At 37.7% G+C, this 18,423-nt stretch overlaps 1 protein-coding gene across 3 annotated transcripts in view; it reads left to right on the forward strand.

The window, feature by feature from the left end:
* The window catches only part of PARD3B (par-3 family cell polarity regulator beta), a 426,548-nt gene that overhangs the window by 180,843 nt on the left and 227,282 nt on the right, over positions 1–18,423 (forward strand). For all 3 annotated transcript variants that reach the window (XM_063341445.1, XM_063341446.1, XM_063341444.1), the window contains exons 5-7: positions 2,992–3,083; positions 12,728–12,814; positions 16,381–16,506. In XM_063341445.1, the coding sequence (XP_063197515.1) occupies positions 2,992–3,083; positions 12,728–12,814; positions 16,381–16,506 (305 nt within the window). The remainder of the gene's footprint in view (positions 1–2,991; positions 3,084–12,727; positions 12,815–16,380; positions 16,507–18,423) is intronic.

The following is an 18,423-nucleotide window of genomic DNA, read 5'->3' on the forward strand; positions in this document are numbered from 1 at the left end:
AGTGTCATTAATTCTGCTAGTATTGAAAAACTGACAATCAGTCTTTAAAATATGAAGAAGAGATTGAGAATTTTTGTGTGTATTGGATCATTGCCTTCTAATGGTGTCTTTACTTGTGCATTGTCGGTTTGCTATCATTCTGCTAGTTGAGCAGGAGCTGGTCTGTTTAAATTTGCTGTGCTTCTAATGAAATGCTGAAGTATGAAAGGAATTTGTCCGTTTGTAGTGATTGTTACGTGACTGGAGCTCTAACGTTATTCTCAGAGACCTCAATCATAATTTCAGTGTTATGGTTCATGTTTCCTTGATCAGTTAAGACTTTAAGTATATCTGGCTTTGTGTTTACTGTCTTGAGCATGTGCTAATCTGTGCTATGTGTGAGCACTATATGCCGTCAAATCATAACAGGCAGTGGTGTGCAGGATGGGGCTGTGACACTGAACTTCCCTCTGCCACGTTTTTGAAGTCCCTCGGCACACTTCTGTCCAGCTCAGGAGAGGGTAGCTTTTGTTTAGGAGCTTTTACCCTTAAATTTAAAAAAAAAAAAAAAGGCAAAAAAAACCCCCAACCAGCTGTAATTGCAGTTACGGACTCCAAACTTCATCCTTCAATTCCTCACAGAAGTCTTATCTTGTGGAATGATGAAAATGTGGGACTGTCAGGCACCTCACAAGGCTGGACGATTATTTTCTGTCACAGGAATGACCATGCCTTGAAACATTTGTGACATGTTTTTAAATCTGTTCTTGAAGACCTCTTCTGAAGGTCTGATACCCCTAATATCTGTAATAACCCAGTTATCCAGCTTCTAGACACTTGTTGCTGGTCTGGTCCTTAGCAGGAAAAAAGAGCTGTTAGTTTCCATTTTCTTGTAAGAACCTCTTACTTACCTTGGAGTGCAACCGTGCCCTTACCAATATTGTGCTGTGTCACTAAACAAATCTAATTCCCAGTGTGAGATTAGACTTTTTGATCAAAAGATGGTTCCATGGGGTTTAAAACCTGTGAATCGGTCAACAGAAACATGACATGAGATTGTGTTCCGAGCATCAGTTTTTGTCATTTACTGTGAAATCTGTTTCTGAAGGAAGAGGAGATGGAGGACAAGTATGGACATAACCACACTACAGTAACCAAAAGCCCAGAAACAGAGAAATAACGTAGCTTATGCAGACTTGTATAGACTGTAAGGGAGGCTTTAAATAGCAAAACAGTTCTGAGATATGAGTAGCAAGTTGTGTGTCGTGCACTGAGCAGCACCGTGTTGCAGCCAGTGTCTGGAAGAAAAGAAAGTCCAGTTAATTCACAAAATCTGCTCGTGGCTTGGCTGTTTTCAACCTTCCAAAAAAAGAATCTTTGTAGTACCAGTGGTACTAGTGGTTAGCTAAAGGAGGTTAGCTTTGTTGGGAGCATTATTGTTAAAAGGTTTGTCGCTTACGGCATCTGTTGCTACCAAGGCGCTTTCTTTTTTCAAGATGAAGTCAGCATATGAAGGCTGAGTGTCACATTTCTGTTGCTGCTTGAGGTTGAGCTCCTGATTTATGAGGTTAGTATGGAATATGCTTCATATAACAAGAATTGCTCCTTGACATGTGGTTCCACTGTGAAAAGTGATTGGAAAAGATGGCACATACTCTATATGCGTTTTTTAAAATAGTTCTTCCATTAGTGACAGAAGTTTGCATTCAGTGAGCTATATTGGTCTTGCAGTGGAAGCCAAGTCTGGCTTGTGCTCTGATTAACACACAAAGAGAATTCCTACCAATATGATAGGTTCAAAAGCGGTGTGTGAACTAAAAGGGGATCCAGCTTGATTTATATTCCAAAGGTTTGCTTGCAGGGCTGGTCGCGATTCTTTTTTAAAATGAAAAACAACCTCCTGAAAATAAGTTCTACAAATCTTTGAGGGACTGAAAACACCAAACTTTTAAAGCTATCTTTCTGAGTAGAGCCATCTTTTGAGAGAAATTGGAAGTTTTAATACACAGTGTAGAGCTTTTATTGAAAATTAAATTACCTATCTAGTTGGCTTTGTTCTTTGGAATTAATTTATAACGTTGCTACCTTTTGCCTTGAGACAACTTGATATGGCAAGTATATACACTGGAAAACTGTACCACTGCAACAACATAAAAATAATGATTAACTTTAGGCTTTATCTAGTTAAGATCAAGCTCTGGATTGAATTCTCTTAGTGTGTTGACAGCTGAAGATTTATGTCTTCCAGCTATATTCCTGTTGCAGAGTTGGCAGAAGTGACCTCTCCAAAGAAGGTCTGTGTTACGAATTTTGCTCTGTTTACATTATTGCCATAAGGGTCGCAATGAAGTACAGTACATTAAAGCTAATATATCACCTGCTGACAGTGGACTTATCGCACTGGTACCTCTTTCCCTCTCCCAGTATTGAAAAAATGCAAACGTTAAGAGTCTAATGAACAGAAAAGGAAAGTTAAGTTAAATAATGGTTTTCAAGAGCTCTAGCATTAATGTCAGGTCCCTGCCTGCGCCGTGTTTCTCTGTCTCGCTAAATGGTTACATAATTTTTTCTTCCGTGAAGTTACTGTGAAAATATGTCTTTGCCAGATAAATGCTACTAAGGGATAGAAAGTGCAGGGAAAAAAAAAGCCATTGCGTTTATCCAAGGTCTGTGGAATCCGTTGTGAGAAAGGAGGTGGCTCAGGATGGGAAAGAGTGACATTCGGGTTCGATAGGCAGCGAAGGAAACAGTACCACAGGCTTCTCCAGGGGAAGCACAGTGGGACGCCGGTGTGAGGAGCAGGACGTGAGATACCCTCCTGTTTCTCAGAACGCCATGTTATGTACATGCCACATACAGAATGGGTCCCTCAGCCCTCACTGTCAGTGAGATGATGTTACTTATGGTTTGCTTTCTCTTCCAAATACTCACTCAAAAATATAAATACAGCCATTGTTCTACATGCATCAATATATACATAGATTGAAAATGTGCTTTGAAATCTCTCAACAGGGTGCTTCCCAGGTATCCTTTCAGGATGGGGAGATGAACCTTACTGGACCCACAGAACTTTTGTTGGCTCAGAGGGCCCGGCTCCCTGCCAGGTAGGAAAATCTTCTGTTTGGTGCTGACTCAAGTGTGGTTTATCAACATGCAAGACAAGACTGACTTCTCATTCCAGCTGCACCTGCGAATCTGCATTGTGTTCATCATCATCACGATCTCTTCCTTCTTGTCCCTTTCCCATCCTAAAAACGCACTCAATTCATATACTGAAGCACATATTTGTGCGTGACAGTCTTTTACCCTTGTTGATGAATATCAAGCATTTTATTGTGGTGGTGGTGGTGAAATATGTGGCTAAGGGGGAAATATGCTACCATTGTATAGTCAGCGTTTTTGCTTTCTACTCAGTCCTGCAGATATTTAATATCTTAAGGTAGAGGGTGTTCTTAGGTAGTATATCAATATCAGGTAGTATATATATCTATATTAGTATATATTAGGTAGTGTGTGTATATATATATATCAATAAGTAACCAGTCAACTGAACCATATAATCCTAAAATGATCTTTTTCAGTTAAAATGTCACCTCAGCTGCATAGTTGAAACAAGAGGAAACTAGGTGTTCTTAAGAGATTTAATAATGAGCTTCAGGGTTTATTGTTCCTGAAATCACAGGGAAATTTCTAAGTGTCTGAAATGAAATGAAAAAAAAAATTTTGCAGGTTACATTTGTTACACCAAAATGAACAAGTCAGGCTCCAAATACAGTGTCACAAAGTAGGTCAGTCAGATCCTCCGTGGTGGTAATAGAGGATTTGACCTGGCAAATTTAGAGCAAAATGTTTCCATGCTGCTATTCTCCTGTCCCACCATAAGCTTAAATTTCAGTTTTGACTGGTTATTCAGGTTGTGCTGCAGTCACCTTTTTGTGCAGGCAAAGGAATTAAGCTTTTGTCCAGTGTGTTGTGTTTGTTGCAGAACTGTAGTGGTATCATAGCACGTTGTATAATAAAATTAAGAAGTGTTATATGGCAAACTTCTGCATGACAGGTAAAATGTCTAAAATTAATTTGTTTCGATTTTGATGATAGCAAATAATAATTTGCTGTAATTTTGCAGCTTATAGTTGTGTGTCAAAACAGTATAAAATAAAAACCATAAAATAAACAGTATCTGCATGCCTTAATCTTAGAGCATTTATCCTTATAAACACCTGAGAAAAACCAAGTGTTAATATTCCCATTTTACCTACCTGGGGTCTGGGAAAGAGGCCTGAAGTTGTATACCCAAAGCCTGTGGGGAAGTTTGCAAGAGCAGGGACTCTAACCTTGGTGGTGTTCTGGGCCATGCCAGGATTTTGATAGAAGGATCACCTTTCCTTTTAGAGCATGTCAAAAATTAGTCTTTTCCATGCAAGAGAGTTAATTTCTTAGTTTTTCTCGTTCTTTGAGTCATCATTTCATTTCTTCTATGAGAGATTTTTTTTGTCTTGGTAAGGTTGTGCTTTTCAACTCATCTGTTTGTTTGCTTCTTTCCTCCCTCTTGGAGGCCTCCTTGTCACCTACTTTGTATGCCATTTTGTAGTTTTTTCTCTTGCCTGCTGGTACTGATATATATTTTTAGAATGGTCTCATTCCGAAAAGGAACTGAGTGCTCTTCCAGCTTTCTCTGCACCTGCCAGGCCTCTAAGTTACACACTAGCTGATTAGCGTTCATCATGCAGGTATAGAATTTCGTCAGTTTGGTTGCTAATGCTTATTTTCTCTTTATGGAATGTTGCTATAGACTTCTACAGCTTGTTTCACCTGAGGTAATTATTATGCATCACCAAATACATGCACTTATTTGTCTCTTGATCCGTTAATTTGTCATGGGGATTAATCAAACTCTGTGCATGCTATGCTCATATTTGCTGATGTCCTTATGCTTTTACTAGGGTGTTTTAGAGCATCTGAGTCCTCTTAGGAATTTTCTCAGAGCACATTATTGTTTATCAAGCTAAACAAGTTATTGTTTGCATTTGAGATTCTTCAGAAGGTGGTTGTGGTACTCATTTGCTTTTCATCTTCATAACCTGATTTTGGTGGCTATTGGAAACGTTGACAATGAGAAAGACCTCTATGATACTTTTCAGAGGTATTCAGTTTTCTGCAATGACCAGCTCTCTTCTGGCATGTCACAAAACAGTGGATAATTCAAGCCTAGATTTCGGTAGATCTCTCAGTTTTTTTGTTGAATCCTGCAAACTGTGTTGGTGGAGGAGGATGCAAGGAAAAGTGATAAAGAATATAGATTGAGGCCCACTCAGCTGATCCCTGAGCATCAGAGTGTTGAACAGACAGGGAACAGAGGGAAAACTGGCCAGAACAAGGTATTTCCAAGAACCTTTCTGCATTGGTTGTAATTTTTTTGGAGATAAAATGAATTGTCTTAGTCTGGATTGAGACTAATGCATTAAGGAGAAACGTTGTCCAAAAAAACCCCCAAAACAAACCAACACCAAAACAAAGAGAAAGGAGTAGTGTTTCTTTAAATGCAGATTCACAGTAAAATAATTACCAAATATACCTTACTTGTGCTTCCTGTGTCCTGAGGAGAGTTTTAAAAACACTCTTTTGCCAGTAAGTGTGGAGATGGGCAGTATAAGAGTTTTTTCCTCAAAATTGTAGATTATATTCAAGTATTTGTAATCAATTCCAATTTCTTCAAACAGTGAACTTAGAGGACTTCAGAACCCATTATGTTGTAAAACAAAGTTAGTTGGTATTTCTGTGAAATCCACCAGAATTTCAGAAGTCAAAGAATTTAAATTTTAAGGCTACTCCGTGCTATGAATAAAGAAGAAAACCACGATTGTTCCTGCTGCTTTCACTAGAAAAATATTCCTTCCTGTCACTGAGTTTGATAATCATTATGACCTATAGCACTTAAGCAAAATAGCAGCTAGTCACCTACGAAAATTATCTGAGCACTAACCTGGAAGAGGTCAGTGTCCCTTCTCTAACTCCAGCCAATAATGGGTATTTCAGAGGGAAGGAGAAAAAAAAACAACCATGATTAATATTTTATGATTGTGAAGCCTGGTCAGTTGAAGTTAAAGGCTTCAGACTTGGCTTGTTTTATATTCCTCACTCAAGTAGGAAAACTGTTCCATTTCAGGAAAATAAGTGAACTGATTTAAGTAGGTAAAATTAGTTGCATGTTGAGTAAATGAAATGAGTGGCAGTGGGAAGGATTTTTAGCTCCTCCATTCAGAAGCTAATAGGAAGGAAGTTTCTTTGCCTGGATTCCCTTAAAACATTTCACTGTAAAAGCACTGGGAAACTTTTCAGGACTGTATCACTCAGGAGTCTGAAAATTTAAATTTAACCTTTTGAGACTTGAACTTTGCTGGAAGAGAGATTTGAAACATTGGGATGTTGGCATGCTTTTTAATGGAATAAATAAGGACAGGACTAATGGCAATCTTCTTGTAATTTCTGAAGGTGGATTTCTTATTTTGGATTTGCTAGTAAAGATGATGTTCAGAATAAGGGAAGCCAAGCTAATGCCATCAGTGTATAAAATCTGGTGGTTTTCCTTGCTTCCTTTCATGTTCTGGACTAGGGTTGAAAGATTTTTAAGGTAACAGCAGCATCTTGATACTCTACAGAAGTCAGGTAGAAGTTTGTCACAACCTTTAATATTGAATCCCTTAGCACACTATACAGAGTAATACTGTTTTTGAAAACCTTGCTTTTCTTTTCTTAGTAAAAATGACTGTGTTAAGGAAGAGTAAACACGAGTCTGCTTGGAAGTGGATGTTTAGCTTAATAGCAGTGGATTAGTTGGAACTCAAAGGGTAATTTATGCATGGATAATTCATTACGTGTTTTCATTATATTCTGTTTTGCTGTCTTCCCACTTCTTTCTAGCAGAGGTCAGGGTCAGTTCCTTGGTTTAAGCACTATAGATACATAATTAAAGCGTAACTGCAGTGTTTTTTCCTTCTCCGTATTTAACTTTTTTTTTAACCTTCTGTGTCTTTCATTAGTCTAACAACGCAGAAGTGGAACAACTTGATTTAAAGAAAAAAAGGCACAAAAACCTGGTGCCTGCAGCTTGTCTGGTTTCTCTCTAAACCTTTACACAGTTAACCTCATGAGAACTAACTAATTTTAGCAGGGAAAAAAATCTGGATTACAGTAGCATCTTTACTTTTTTTTAGTAGGAGCATTTTAGTTAGGAGCATTGGTTACCTCTTCTAATCTGAAACTGGAAGATTCTGACAGCATTTCGTAGTAAATATTTAAGCTTGTGGATAGTTTGTTTAGTTTTGTGTAGAACGGAGCAGCTGAAATGTGCCCATCTCTTCTAAAGCAGAGTGAGCAGTTTCCTTAACTGTGCCTGCAAAGTTCCGTCTTGACTCTGCAGGTTCAGTTGCTTTCTTCTCTCCTTGCAGGGTGCTCTCCATCCCTGTTTAGATACTGCTCAGATTTTCGTTGTTGAGTGTATTCACACTCTTTAACCTCTTGAGCTTCAGTTTCTTCTTCAGGGCTTTCAAGACATTTTCATCAGTGCTTTGAGCATCTAGTTTAAAAGATGGAAGGAAAAATGTGGAAAAGGGGTAGGAGGTGGGTGGGAAATGTGCTGGCAGCTTTAGTTGAGCTGGGTACTCTGGAAGCCTGTCTGGAAGAATGGCTACAAATACTTCATCATCAGCAACAGTACTGTTTTAAGATGTGAAAGAAATACACGGACAGAGTCATCACCCTCTTTATTTGGATAAATCTGGGCGTGCTTCCTCTTTAGAATTCCCTTTAGTAACTTGTAGGCCTGTGCTCTCCTCCAGATGTCAGCACCCCTTGTTCATGGATGCTCTCCTCCCCTGGAATGGCAGCATTGGTCGGTGGGGCTGGAGGTGCAAGTGAAGAACAAGCAATGAGGTGTAGCCCAGTACCTTCATCTGTGAGCTCTCTGCATCTGTGTCTCATTTCTTTTGCCTTTTACTTGGCTGTGGTCAATAAAAACACCACAAAGCATGTCAGAATATCAGCTGTGCTTTTCTGTTTGCAAGGGAAATATTGACATCCTGCGCTAAGAGATTTTTTTCAGATACAGTAATTTACTAATCTGTACCTTTTCTTAAAAACATATGAGGAATTCAATGATGTATTCAAAGGTTTTTGCTTCGTTATATTGTGCCTGGGTTAAAGACTTACATGCAAGTGTTGAATAAGACTAAAATGGCAAAAGAATATGCCATTGGAATGATAAATACTTGATCTGTGTTTACTCAGGCAGTATGTTCTTGTGACAGATACATGATGACAAGTTTTGCCCGGTAACCCATGCAGAAAGCAGCTTTTTCCAAGGTACTGTCTTCAGTATGTTGCAAAACAATTAATTTGCTTTAGGCCGCATCTACTGCATTCTCCAAGAGAAATCCTACCAAGGTTCTCCTAGCATTTGTAATTTGGGAAGGTCAAAGCGCTTTAGCGAACCAAGTCCTGCTGCAAAACTCCAAAAATGTTTATTTCTGGAGAGAGGTCCCTTTTAAGCATCTGTGTGCTCAGTGGTTGAGATTGGTTCTGTAGTATTCTTGGATAGTTTGTAGAGAAGCTTTTGGCAAACAGATCTTTTCCCATGGCATAACTGACAAACTGCTAATTCTTGATACAGTTTTCAGGAGAGGGAGCTATAGTATTCAACAGCAAGGGGACTGCCAATCCGAAGATCAGACTGATTCACCACTCAATGTGCAGCACTCCATTTAAATTTTGCGTTCCGTGCTACAAATGGACTGCTGAGCATGCTCACTACACAAATGTGTACATCTTCTCTATCTCTGTCTTTGCTAAGCTGTACTCATCACCATTTTTAAAAATATGCATGGCGAGCCTTCCTGACAAATGTGATAGACTGTAAAGAATCTGGCAGAAATCAATAAACATCAAGCAATGAAGAATTTAAATAGTAAATAATGACAGCTTCTTCAGGTTAAAAATCAATAGTACAACACTGAATGTGGTCTTGGATGCCACAATCAGGTCATGCTAGGCAGGTCTTCTCCCTCTCTTCACTGAGGCCTCTGAAGCACCTCTACTGCAGCGGTGGGAAGGGAGATGCCGGCATGCATTTGAAGAAGCTGGAGTGCCATGTTTCTAGTTGTGGGGAGCCCTGCAGTTCAGATAAATGTCACTGACATAAATACTTTTTAAAAGTTCACTTATTTAGATTGCTCTAAGAACATATCTGTACATATTCCATAGAAATGGGATTGCAAACTCAGCGAGGACAGTATTTTCTGAGGTAGGAGCTCTGTCAGAGCTCTGTCTGCTCCTTGAAGAGCATGCAGGAGATACTAGCAGTGTGGCACACTGAGGCACCCTTTGGGCATCGCTGACCGATGCTCCCAGCCTCTCCCCCCCAGCTAGCAGTTGGACTCCAGGTCTTTCATACTGACTTGGTAGGCCAGACTAATTTTTTCTTTTACTGCAAAATGTATTTAAGATGTATAGGGGAGATATAAAATAGGAATAGGCCGCTACTAGATTACTGACTTTTAGAATTATTTTTTTCCTGTTTTGGGTGTTTGTTTGTTTGTTTTTAAAACATGTTGAATATTGCAGAAAATCCATAAATTATCCTCTCTGTTGTCAATACCACAGCTATCAACTAGCAGCGGAAAGCCATCCTGCATTCTCCCACCCCCTTCCTCCAGTTTTTTAACTTGACTGTCAAATTAAAGAGTCCCGGCACGTTGGTGTCCCTTGTGCCTGTCGAGTTTAGTTATTAGTATTTTTAAAGCTCATCCTGTTTAGGATCTCATTCCCCCTTGCCCTGTTGCCGAATACTGTCTCCAGTATAGTGTAAACAGTAAGCCAGTGTGGAAAAGTACGCTGCTGGAATTCAGCTGTTCTTGTGGGCAGATTAAACTTGCTGGAAGATGGATAGCATGAATGAAGGATGTCAAGTTTTTCTGAGTCTTTGAGGTTCCTAAAGCAAAAAAACCCCCCCAAATCCCAGATATCCTACTTTTAATTTTTTAACTGTCAGGCTTTCATAGGTATAATATAAAAAGAATGGCCTCAAAGATCTGTTAATGGTGTTGTGAAGGGCAGTTTTCTTCTCAGATGTAAGTAAGAATCACATTTGTTTGAGAATGAAAAGTCATTCTGACTCATAGATTTTTGATTAAAAATATGATTCTAAAGTACTTTGTATAGAGTGAGCTCTTAGTATAAATATTTAGTGCTTTAGTACATCTGTAACTTCTAGGATGTAGCACAATGTTTTTAAAAGTAATACACAACATACGTGTTGGCTGTTGTTCTCACAAAGAAATCTATTTTTCATAGTGTGTAGCTTTCATGTTAGATTTAAAAATAAACTTGTATGTTTTCTTTGGCTTTGAGCCTACTTATAACTGTAAGTGCATTCATTTAATATGACAGCTAACCTGTCTATTGTGATAGCCCTGAAAAAAATTCCTGCTCTATTTTACAGTTACTTGGGAAGACAACTCTTCCCTGGGGTACTTGAGCAGCACGGGGTTATCTGGGGACAACTGTAACTTATTAAATTTTCCCTGTACGTATGAAAGCCCATTCACTAGTTTCAGTTATTTTCTGGATCTATAGGATATGGCTACTTATTTGCTCATATGTTTTGATTCTGTAGAAGTTCAAAAGACAATAAAAGTAGCCCTCTAATTTATTTTTTTTTTGTCTGTTAAGAGAATTGGAGGAAGTAGAAGATGGAACTGAAAGAAGAGTTAATTTCCTATGCATGCATGTTTGAGTTTTTCGTAACCACCCTGATTAACTTTTCTGACCAATTTCATTAGGAAAAATGTTTTCTAAAAATACCTACAGGAAGATTTTGTCAGGATTTCCCTGTTTGATTCATGAAGAGAGGGGAGTACAGGAAAAAAAAATCAGCAAATAGAAATCCCTGTTGATCATATGTGTGTGTTATAAATACGGTAACATGCAAATCTGTTATGTTGGGATCAGCGGGGTTTGTTGTTCAGGGTCTGTCCATTTCTTTTTTCTGGAATATAAATTCATTGCAGTGTCAGCTTTTCTGGAAGAATAATTTCCACAAAAACCCCTCCCCAAAACTCCCAACAAACAAACACCACCCAGCCCCACAAACTCCAAAACCAAAAGAAAACGATGTAACTTATTTCACAGTCTTCTTCCATATTTAGCTGACCAAGCTAAGAATTATTGTATCTAAGGCAACTTGCTTCTGATTAATCGTTATGCAACTGGGTAAAGGTTCGTAACAAAAAAAATTAATAAATGTTCCTGCATTATTAGGAAGCAATGCCAGAATTTGTGTAAGATCATTTGCAGTACTTGTCCTCCTTGAGAGAGCGCTTAGCTGTGCCGTGTGTTTTTATGTGGCATCTGATCTGATGTAACTGTGTGTTTTCACTTCAGGGGTGGTCACGGATTCCTCCCTTATACCTGTGCATTTCTTCTTGCATCAAATCAAATGATCATAAGACCATGGGTCAGTGAGATCGGGCGACTCATTCCAGAGGAAGTTGTTGTACTAGGAAAAAAATCATTTGGGGGCTTGGTCATTTTTCTCATCTTGCAAACGGGCATCCTCTAGATCTGTTGTATGGTTTTTGGAGAAAGGTCAGAAGTCTCTTTCTCAACAGCAGCCTGCACTTGCATCAGTTAGACTGAGTCTTTAACTCATGGCAGTATATAAAGTGGCCGTTTGGTTCAGTTTTACGTGTTCTGTAAACACTATAGGATTAGCATGCAAGCATAGAGCTTCTTATAGCTTGAATATATTGTTCTAATATAAATGGAAATACCCAATAGAAGTCCACTGGCACTAATGCTGAGTGTCGATGGTGTTCGGTACGACTTGAAGGGTGGAAGTGCTACAGAAGATGTAGACTAGCACAGAAAGTAGGAACATGATCAGCTAGAATACAGACCTTACTCATTTCTCTCTTTCTTTTTTTTTCCCCCCACTTTGACGTTCTAGCCAATTCAAGTACTTTCCTTTTCAAATTATGATCACCGAGAATAGAGTTCAGGTCACTGTAAGGCTGGCAGTGTAAAATACTCAATAGGAAATGAAACAGCACATAGCCATGAAACAGCAAAAATCTGTCAGAGATAATAAAGAGGGTTTTGATAATGGTGTTTGAGGAGGAGAACTTCCTGATAAAATGAGCTGAGTTGCACTTTTCATTAGAGTCTGTTTTGTTCTTTGTTTGTCAGTGAGTTTGCATGCAACTGAGGGCAGAAATAAGGATATTTAAATATAATTTGACTAATTTGCTTATTGGCTTGATGTCCTTAATGTGTGATCTTCATGTTTATAATGTGTCCCCGTGGGGAAATTGACTGAAGCAGCTCATGTGAAGCTTAAATTAAGAACACGTAGAATAGAATAACTTTTTTTTTTTTTTTTACAATGAAGTCTCTCCTGACTTAAAAGCTTATTCTTTAATATTCTGGTTAATTTACTTAGGGATTGATTTAGGAAAATGTCCAGTAGTTGGTGTCTTTCCCTTTCAAAGTACACAAATCCTAATCTAAACAAAATTAAAGAATTTGATAGCCATTTTACATTTCATTGTACTTTTATGTATGTGTGCTCTGAGTCTAATGTTTTTTCTGTCATTTCTTCTGTCTGATCAATCAGGAATTTGTTTTTAGCATAGAGAGTTCTGTGAAGTCACATATGAGATGTGTTTTCCCTGTGCTTTCTTTTTTTTTTTTTTAGTGAAATGACAAAAACGGTGGAGATTTCTGGGGAAGGTGGACCCTTGGGAATACACGTAGTGCCCTTTTTTTCATCTTTGAGTGGACGGTAAGCTATTTTCTGCGTTGCTCGAGGAGTTTATTAATGAAAGAATTTCAGTTGTGGCTCTCTTAAAATACTATTTCACTATAAGGAAAAGAAATGCTTAAAAGAAAATGGGCACTTGAGTCTATGACACTGTCTTCCATTACCGAAATATTTACTAGTCTAAGTTACATATAAGACAGTACCAACCCCTTTGTTCATGTATGTCCTTTTAATTGCCTCTGGTTTTATTCTCTGAATGGTAAACTAGACTCTCTGTAGAATTATGTAATAGTAAAGGTTTGGGAGCTAGGGGGTTGACTGGTTTTTGTGGTGTTGGGTTGGGTTTGTGGGTGTGGGGGTTGGTTTTGGGTCGTGCATGGGGTTTTTTGTTTGGGTTTGTTGTTGGGTGTTTTTTTTTCCCCAATTGGATTTCTCTGCATGGGCCCTTCTTTAATGACATATCAGACAAGAAAAGTAAAAAAAAATTGCTTGCTTGGTCATGCCTTGCATTTTTTTCAGGCCACCGTTCAGATTTGGTTGTATAGCATTTATAAAAATATGCACTATACCATGAACCTTTCTTCGTCACAATACAATTACTTTAATTATAAATGATTTAACATAGTCTCTTGAGATCACAAAAACCTATTATAGCAGCATGCTCATATTGATGCACTATAGTTAAAACTGTGTCAGCATTTTCATTACAACTGTTTTTCAAGCTATATAACTCAGATGTTAAAATAAATAAATAAATAAATAAATAAATTAGAAATTCTAGGCTCAAATTTGACATACAGAGGCTTAGCCAGAGTGTTAATTTGACGCTGGCAGCCCTGAATAAGAGATGGGAAATTGTCAGTGCCATAAATGACACTACTTTATAGTAAAATGGTGCCTGTAACACAAAGACAATTATTGCAAAAGTAAAAATTTTATAGTTCTTAAATGTTTTATTATTTGTCAACTTGCATGTAGGACAGAGAACTTGACAGTTTAAATTGCATTGTAAAAGTCTGTGCGTGTAAGTGTTTTCTCAGCAAGATCTGAGTTTGTAAGTGGACCCAAATTCATTCAGAGTGTTTAGTTTGTCAAAAGGGAAAATTGATGTCCACCTGCTGCCTGGAAAAAATGCGTCACTGTCTCAAGGAGAAAGTTGGTCTTCGATGGGAAGTGTAGGAGGTCTGAGTTGTGTCCTTGGCTTTGCAAGCTGCCTGTTTGTCTCGAGAAAGGCACTTGTATTTGTTACCCCATCATGAAATGCAGACAATAGTTCTTTGTCATAGCCATGCCATAAAGGTTGTAGTGTGTACACTGTATTTCAAGATCATTAGGTAAAAAAATGTAATGAAATGGTAAGCTTTTAAAAATCAGTGATTATTGTGACTGTAGTACAGTTCTGTACTGTAGTTATTGCTGTGTTGGGTGCAGAGTTTAAAGATCTCCATGAAGAAAAAGTGGAGTTCCTCGTTCTGTGTTGCGTGCGTCTTACTATGTCCTTATTTACAAATGCTTTTGGAAATCCCTCGGAGAAAAGAGGTTTTTTGACAGCCAGGCTACTTGTTTAGACAGCTGTCTTTTAATTTTAATGACCCTTGGCAGAACCATACTGATATCTTTGCAAAAGCACTAGTGTGACTTAAATCGCTTGTCCCTTTTATTTAATCAAGCCTGAGACTAGCGTATAAATTTTAACTCATCATAACATGAGAAAGTACAGGAGAGCATCTTTTATGTCTGTTAATGACAAGATACAATTTATGGGGGCACATAGGCCATGACTAACTTGGTCTGGTATTTCAATTGTAAAGTTATTTTCTAATAAGGTAATTCTGGCTTTAGCCTGGTGCTGCTGCAGAGCAAAATTTTTCTAGAGGTAGTTAAAACATTGCATTAATTCACAAAATCTTAGTTTATACAGGAACTACAAAACTAATGGAAATAATTTTTCCCCTTTCTTTTTGCACCTAGATATCATTAAAAAGGGAAATTAAAATGTAATAGTGCATTAAAACAATGCTAAAATTGAGGCTATGGTAAAAAGTAATGGAGCAATGAATTTAAGCTGCCACAGCGTACCTAACTCAAGTCACTCATTCGGGTACTACAGGCCAGAGAACAAGTTTCAGGCAAGTGGGCAATCGTATTGCGTCATGTGAATGCGGCATCTAAACACAACCAGATTAGTGAGGATCATAGAATTGACTTAGTTCGTCATTTCTTTTATTTCTCTACTTTTACTGGTTTGCATCTTAACGTAATCATATTTCATTAGTTCTTAGCAGGTAGTTTTTTGATTGCCACTAGTTGGATGTTTGTCATCAGCAGGGCTGTAGCCCCTCACCAGCACTCTCCCTTTGAGTCCTTTAGTGAAGGGTGACACAGGATGCAAGATAATCTTCATGCGATAGATTGAATCATTTTTTTTCTGAGATGTCTTAAAGAAGTAATGTTCAGTAGAAACCACGTTTTCACTTAAAGTACATTGATGTGACATAAATATAAATTTTTAAATCTTATTATACAGTAAATCTAAAATCAAATACAAGGTGAATATAGCGTCATTTGAAATAGTTAATGGCATGCTGTGAATCTGATGAATGGACTTAAGTATGAGGGGCAGTCATGAATCTGAGAAAAAATACAGAACTTTTGTGATTGGAGTGCTGGCATGTTGGAAATTGCATGTTAATATTTTATGCAGTATAACCAATGGAAAATGGTCTCTAAAGGTCATCTGTCTGGTGCTGGTGTGGTATGGAAATCTAGTGGATAAAACTTGATTATGAAAGGTCTTCACAAACAGGTAGTTGTCAGGTTTTTCGGACATTATACTGGTATCTTTGTATATATCTATGTTGGGTTGTGGTCTGCAGTACGGTAGGTCGGAAATAGCCTAGTGCTCCCAGCAGAGTTAGCCACACTGGAATTTTGCATCACCCACATTTGTTCACTTAACCCATTATCAGAAGTTTCCGTGCCGCACCTCAGTTTTCAATTTGCACATAACCTGGTAACAAACAGCTTAGGTTTTGATGTTCTGCTGCTCTCCTGCCACATAAATAAATAGTATTGCTGTGATGTGTCGAAATGAGGGGCTTTAGAAATGGAAAAGTTTCAGAGACTTTTCAAATGTAGAAATAGTGGTTATTTTTTATTTTTTTTATCTTATTCTAGCTTTTTATAGTCGAGTTAGAAAATTACTTTTAATCTGTTTGTGCTTTTCTTTGGAGCAATGTAATCTTACTTAGTGGAGACAAATAATTGCATAAGCTACATTCAAATTCTTAACTGGATGGGGTGTTTTCCTCTGTTTCTCCAAGTATGACCTACAGGACTTAATGCTTCCTGAAGTTCTAGCAATTATAGCATTAGTGTCCAGCATTTTTTCTTGGTGTTTCTTGCAATCCTCTCCTTGTCAGTTAAAGAGTGAGCTAGAAATCCTTTCTCTAGCTTAAGGACTTCATAATGGTCTATCTCATCTCACACACAGTAGAGATTAATATCTATTTTTAGTTGCTATAAATTCATACCAGCAGAATAAAGGATAGTTTTCACTTTTTTGGGTTTTTTTCTTTCCCTTTTAGGATGCTGGGACTCTTCATCCGTGGTATTGAAGAAAATAGCAGATCTAGGCGTGATGGGCTGTTCCATGAAAATGAATGCATTGTGAAGATTAACCATGTGGACCTTACAGATAAAACCTTTGCACAGTAAGTGCTGGTTTACTGATACTTTTAACTATCCAGGATTTTATACAATGCTGTGTTTATTAAGTGATTAATGCAAAGGGATTCATATGTATTTCAGATAAAATGCCTATAAAATTGATACCTGGCAGAAACTTTGTAATTTTCTTTCTGAAACCTCCAAATAAGGTGAAATTTGAGGAGAGTAATCTTCTTGAAGTCTTAGTGAACATATTGTGCTTACCTAATTTAAATAGCTTTAAGTTTTTTTTAATAGTTATCTTCACTTTCTAATTCTTCTGTTATTTTTTCCATATTTTCTTTGTAATTTGTTCCTCGTAAGGCCTTCAGAATGAGTCAGCATCACAGCATGTTTTTCGATGTTGTTTTGCAAATGAAATAAGTTTGGGTTTGTGTGCTGTAGCTTTTTGAGCATTTAATTTTTTAAAAATACTAGTACTGTCAAACTATAATTAGTTGAGCTAAATGGTAAATCTCACCTTTTATGACTTTTATTAGAAATCTGTTGACATTTATTATCTATCTCAAATTGCTTTAAGTAACAGGTTGCTTTGATCGTCTGTGAATTAATGTGACATTGTTGCACAAAAGAATAGCCTCTCAAATTTCACAGATATTTGCTGTAGTAATTAAATAGTAATTTGTTTTTACTTTTAATCCATATGTTTAGACAGCTGAGTGATTGTTTATAACAAAAATCTATTGAGATCTCAAGGGAGTTGAGGCTTAACTTTCTAAACAGTAATCCAAATGTTCAAGGTTTCTACTAAAATCAAATAAGTAATTTCACTGTTAGGGATAAATATTTGCAAAATAGGTTTTCATAAAATCAGTGTAGTTCTATAGTAGGTATTACCTTGCTTCTGAGGCTGTGCTTTTTTGCTTCATGATAGGTTTTTGAGTTACTGTTTTCTTAATGTTTGGTAGTAAATATATTCTGTTGTGATATAGTCCATGCCATTCTCTTCCACCCATGGCAAGTTCCTACATAAGATACCAACTTTATCGGAACATAAGTGTTGGTATCATATTAAAATGTTTGTTGCCTCACCTGTGCAGTTTTTGTAATGAAGGTGTATCCTTCTCAAATGAGATTTTGCATGAACCAAAACCTCTCTTTTCAAAATGGTAGGTGGTCTTTTCTTTACAAATTTGTCATCTCCTTTCTGTTCTCTTCAGAATGCAACTAAATCTCCAGAGGCTTTAAGCCCATGAGATGTCTGTGGAGTGGAGGACTCTGCGTATTTTTCTGTAAGGTCACTTAGTTAGAAATATTGCTGTAGACTTTCCAGTTCTCCATCAGGCTTCCCTTCAAAATGAGAAATACAGGACACTTTGCTTCTCCAGGTTTGTGTAAAGTTTTGGGAGTTGGAAGGGATATTTACAAAGACAATTGTTAGTTTAGAGAGGCCAGTCTTGTTAGAAGATCTGTCTGTCTTGGAGAATGAAAGAGAGAAGTGACTAAAAGTGATTCAGAGGAGGGCCTAGTTTAGTTGGCCTAATTCACCTTGTGTTACAATAACAAGTGGTGTGGTTGCAGTGGATCAAAGGAGAAAAACGGTGGGCAGTGCGGACTGGGGGGAGTATTTTGGACAAGCTCTAGCCTGGTCCCGTGTCCTGTCATGTTGTTCTCCCGAATTGCCTTCCAGGATAGCTGTCTGCATCATCTCTCTTCCCTGGCTGTTGAGAATGGCTAAAGAAAGCAGCTTTCCGGGTTGAAACTAATTTCAGTGAATACGCCTTTTAGTTTTCATCTGGCCTGACCTAGCTGTACTAATCTGACAATCCCGGTTACAGAAACGCAGTAATTGTAATGGATGTGACGAAGTATTGTCCTGATGACTATTGACCCAGAAATAGTCATCAGATTGTCCTTTGAGAGGAAAATTTGTTTGCTAGTTTCAAATTGACGTTTCTTCA

This window comes from Chroicocephalus ridibundus, chromosome 7 (assembly GCF_963924245.1).
Source record: "Chroicocephalus ridibundus chromosome 7, bChrRid1.1, whole genome shotgun sequence".
NCBI classification, from domain to species: domain Eukaryota; kingdom Metazoa; phylum Chordata; class Aves; order Charadriiformes; family Laridae; genus Chroicocephalus; species Chroicocephalus ridibundus.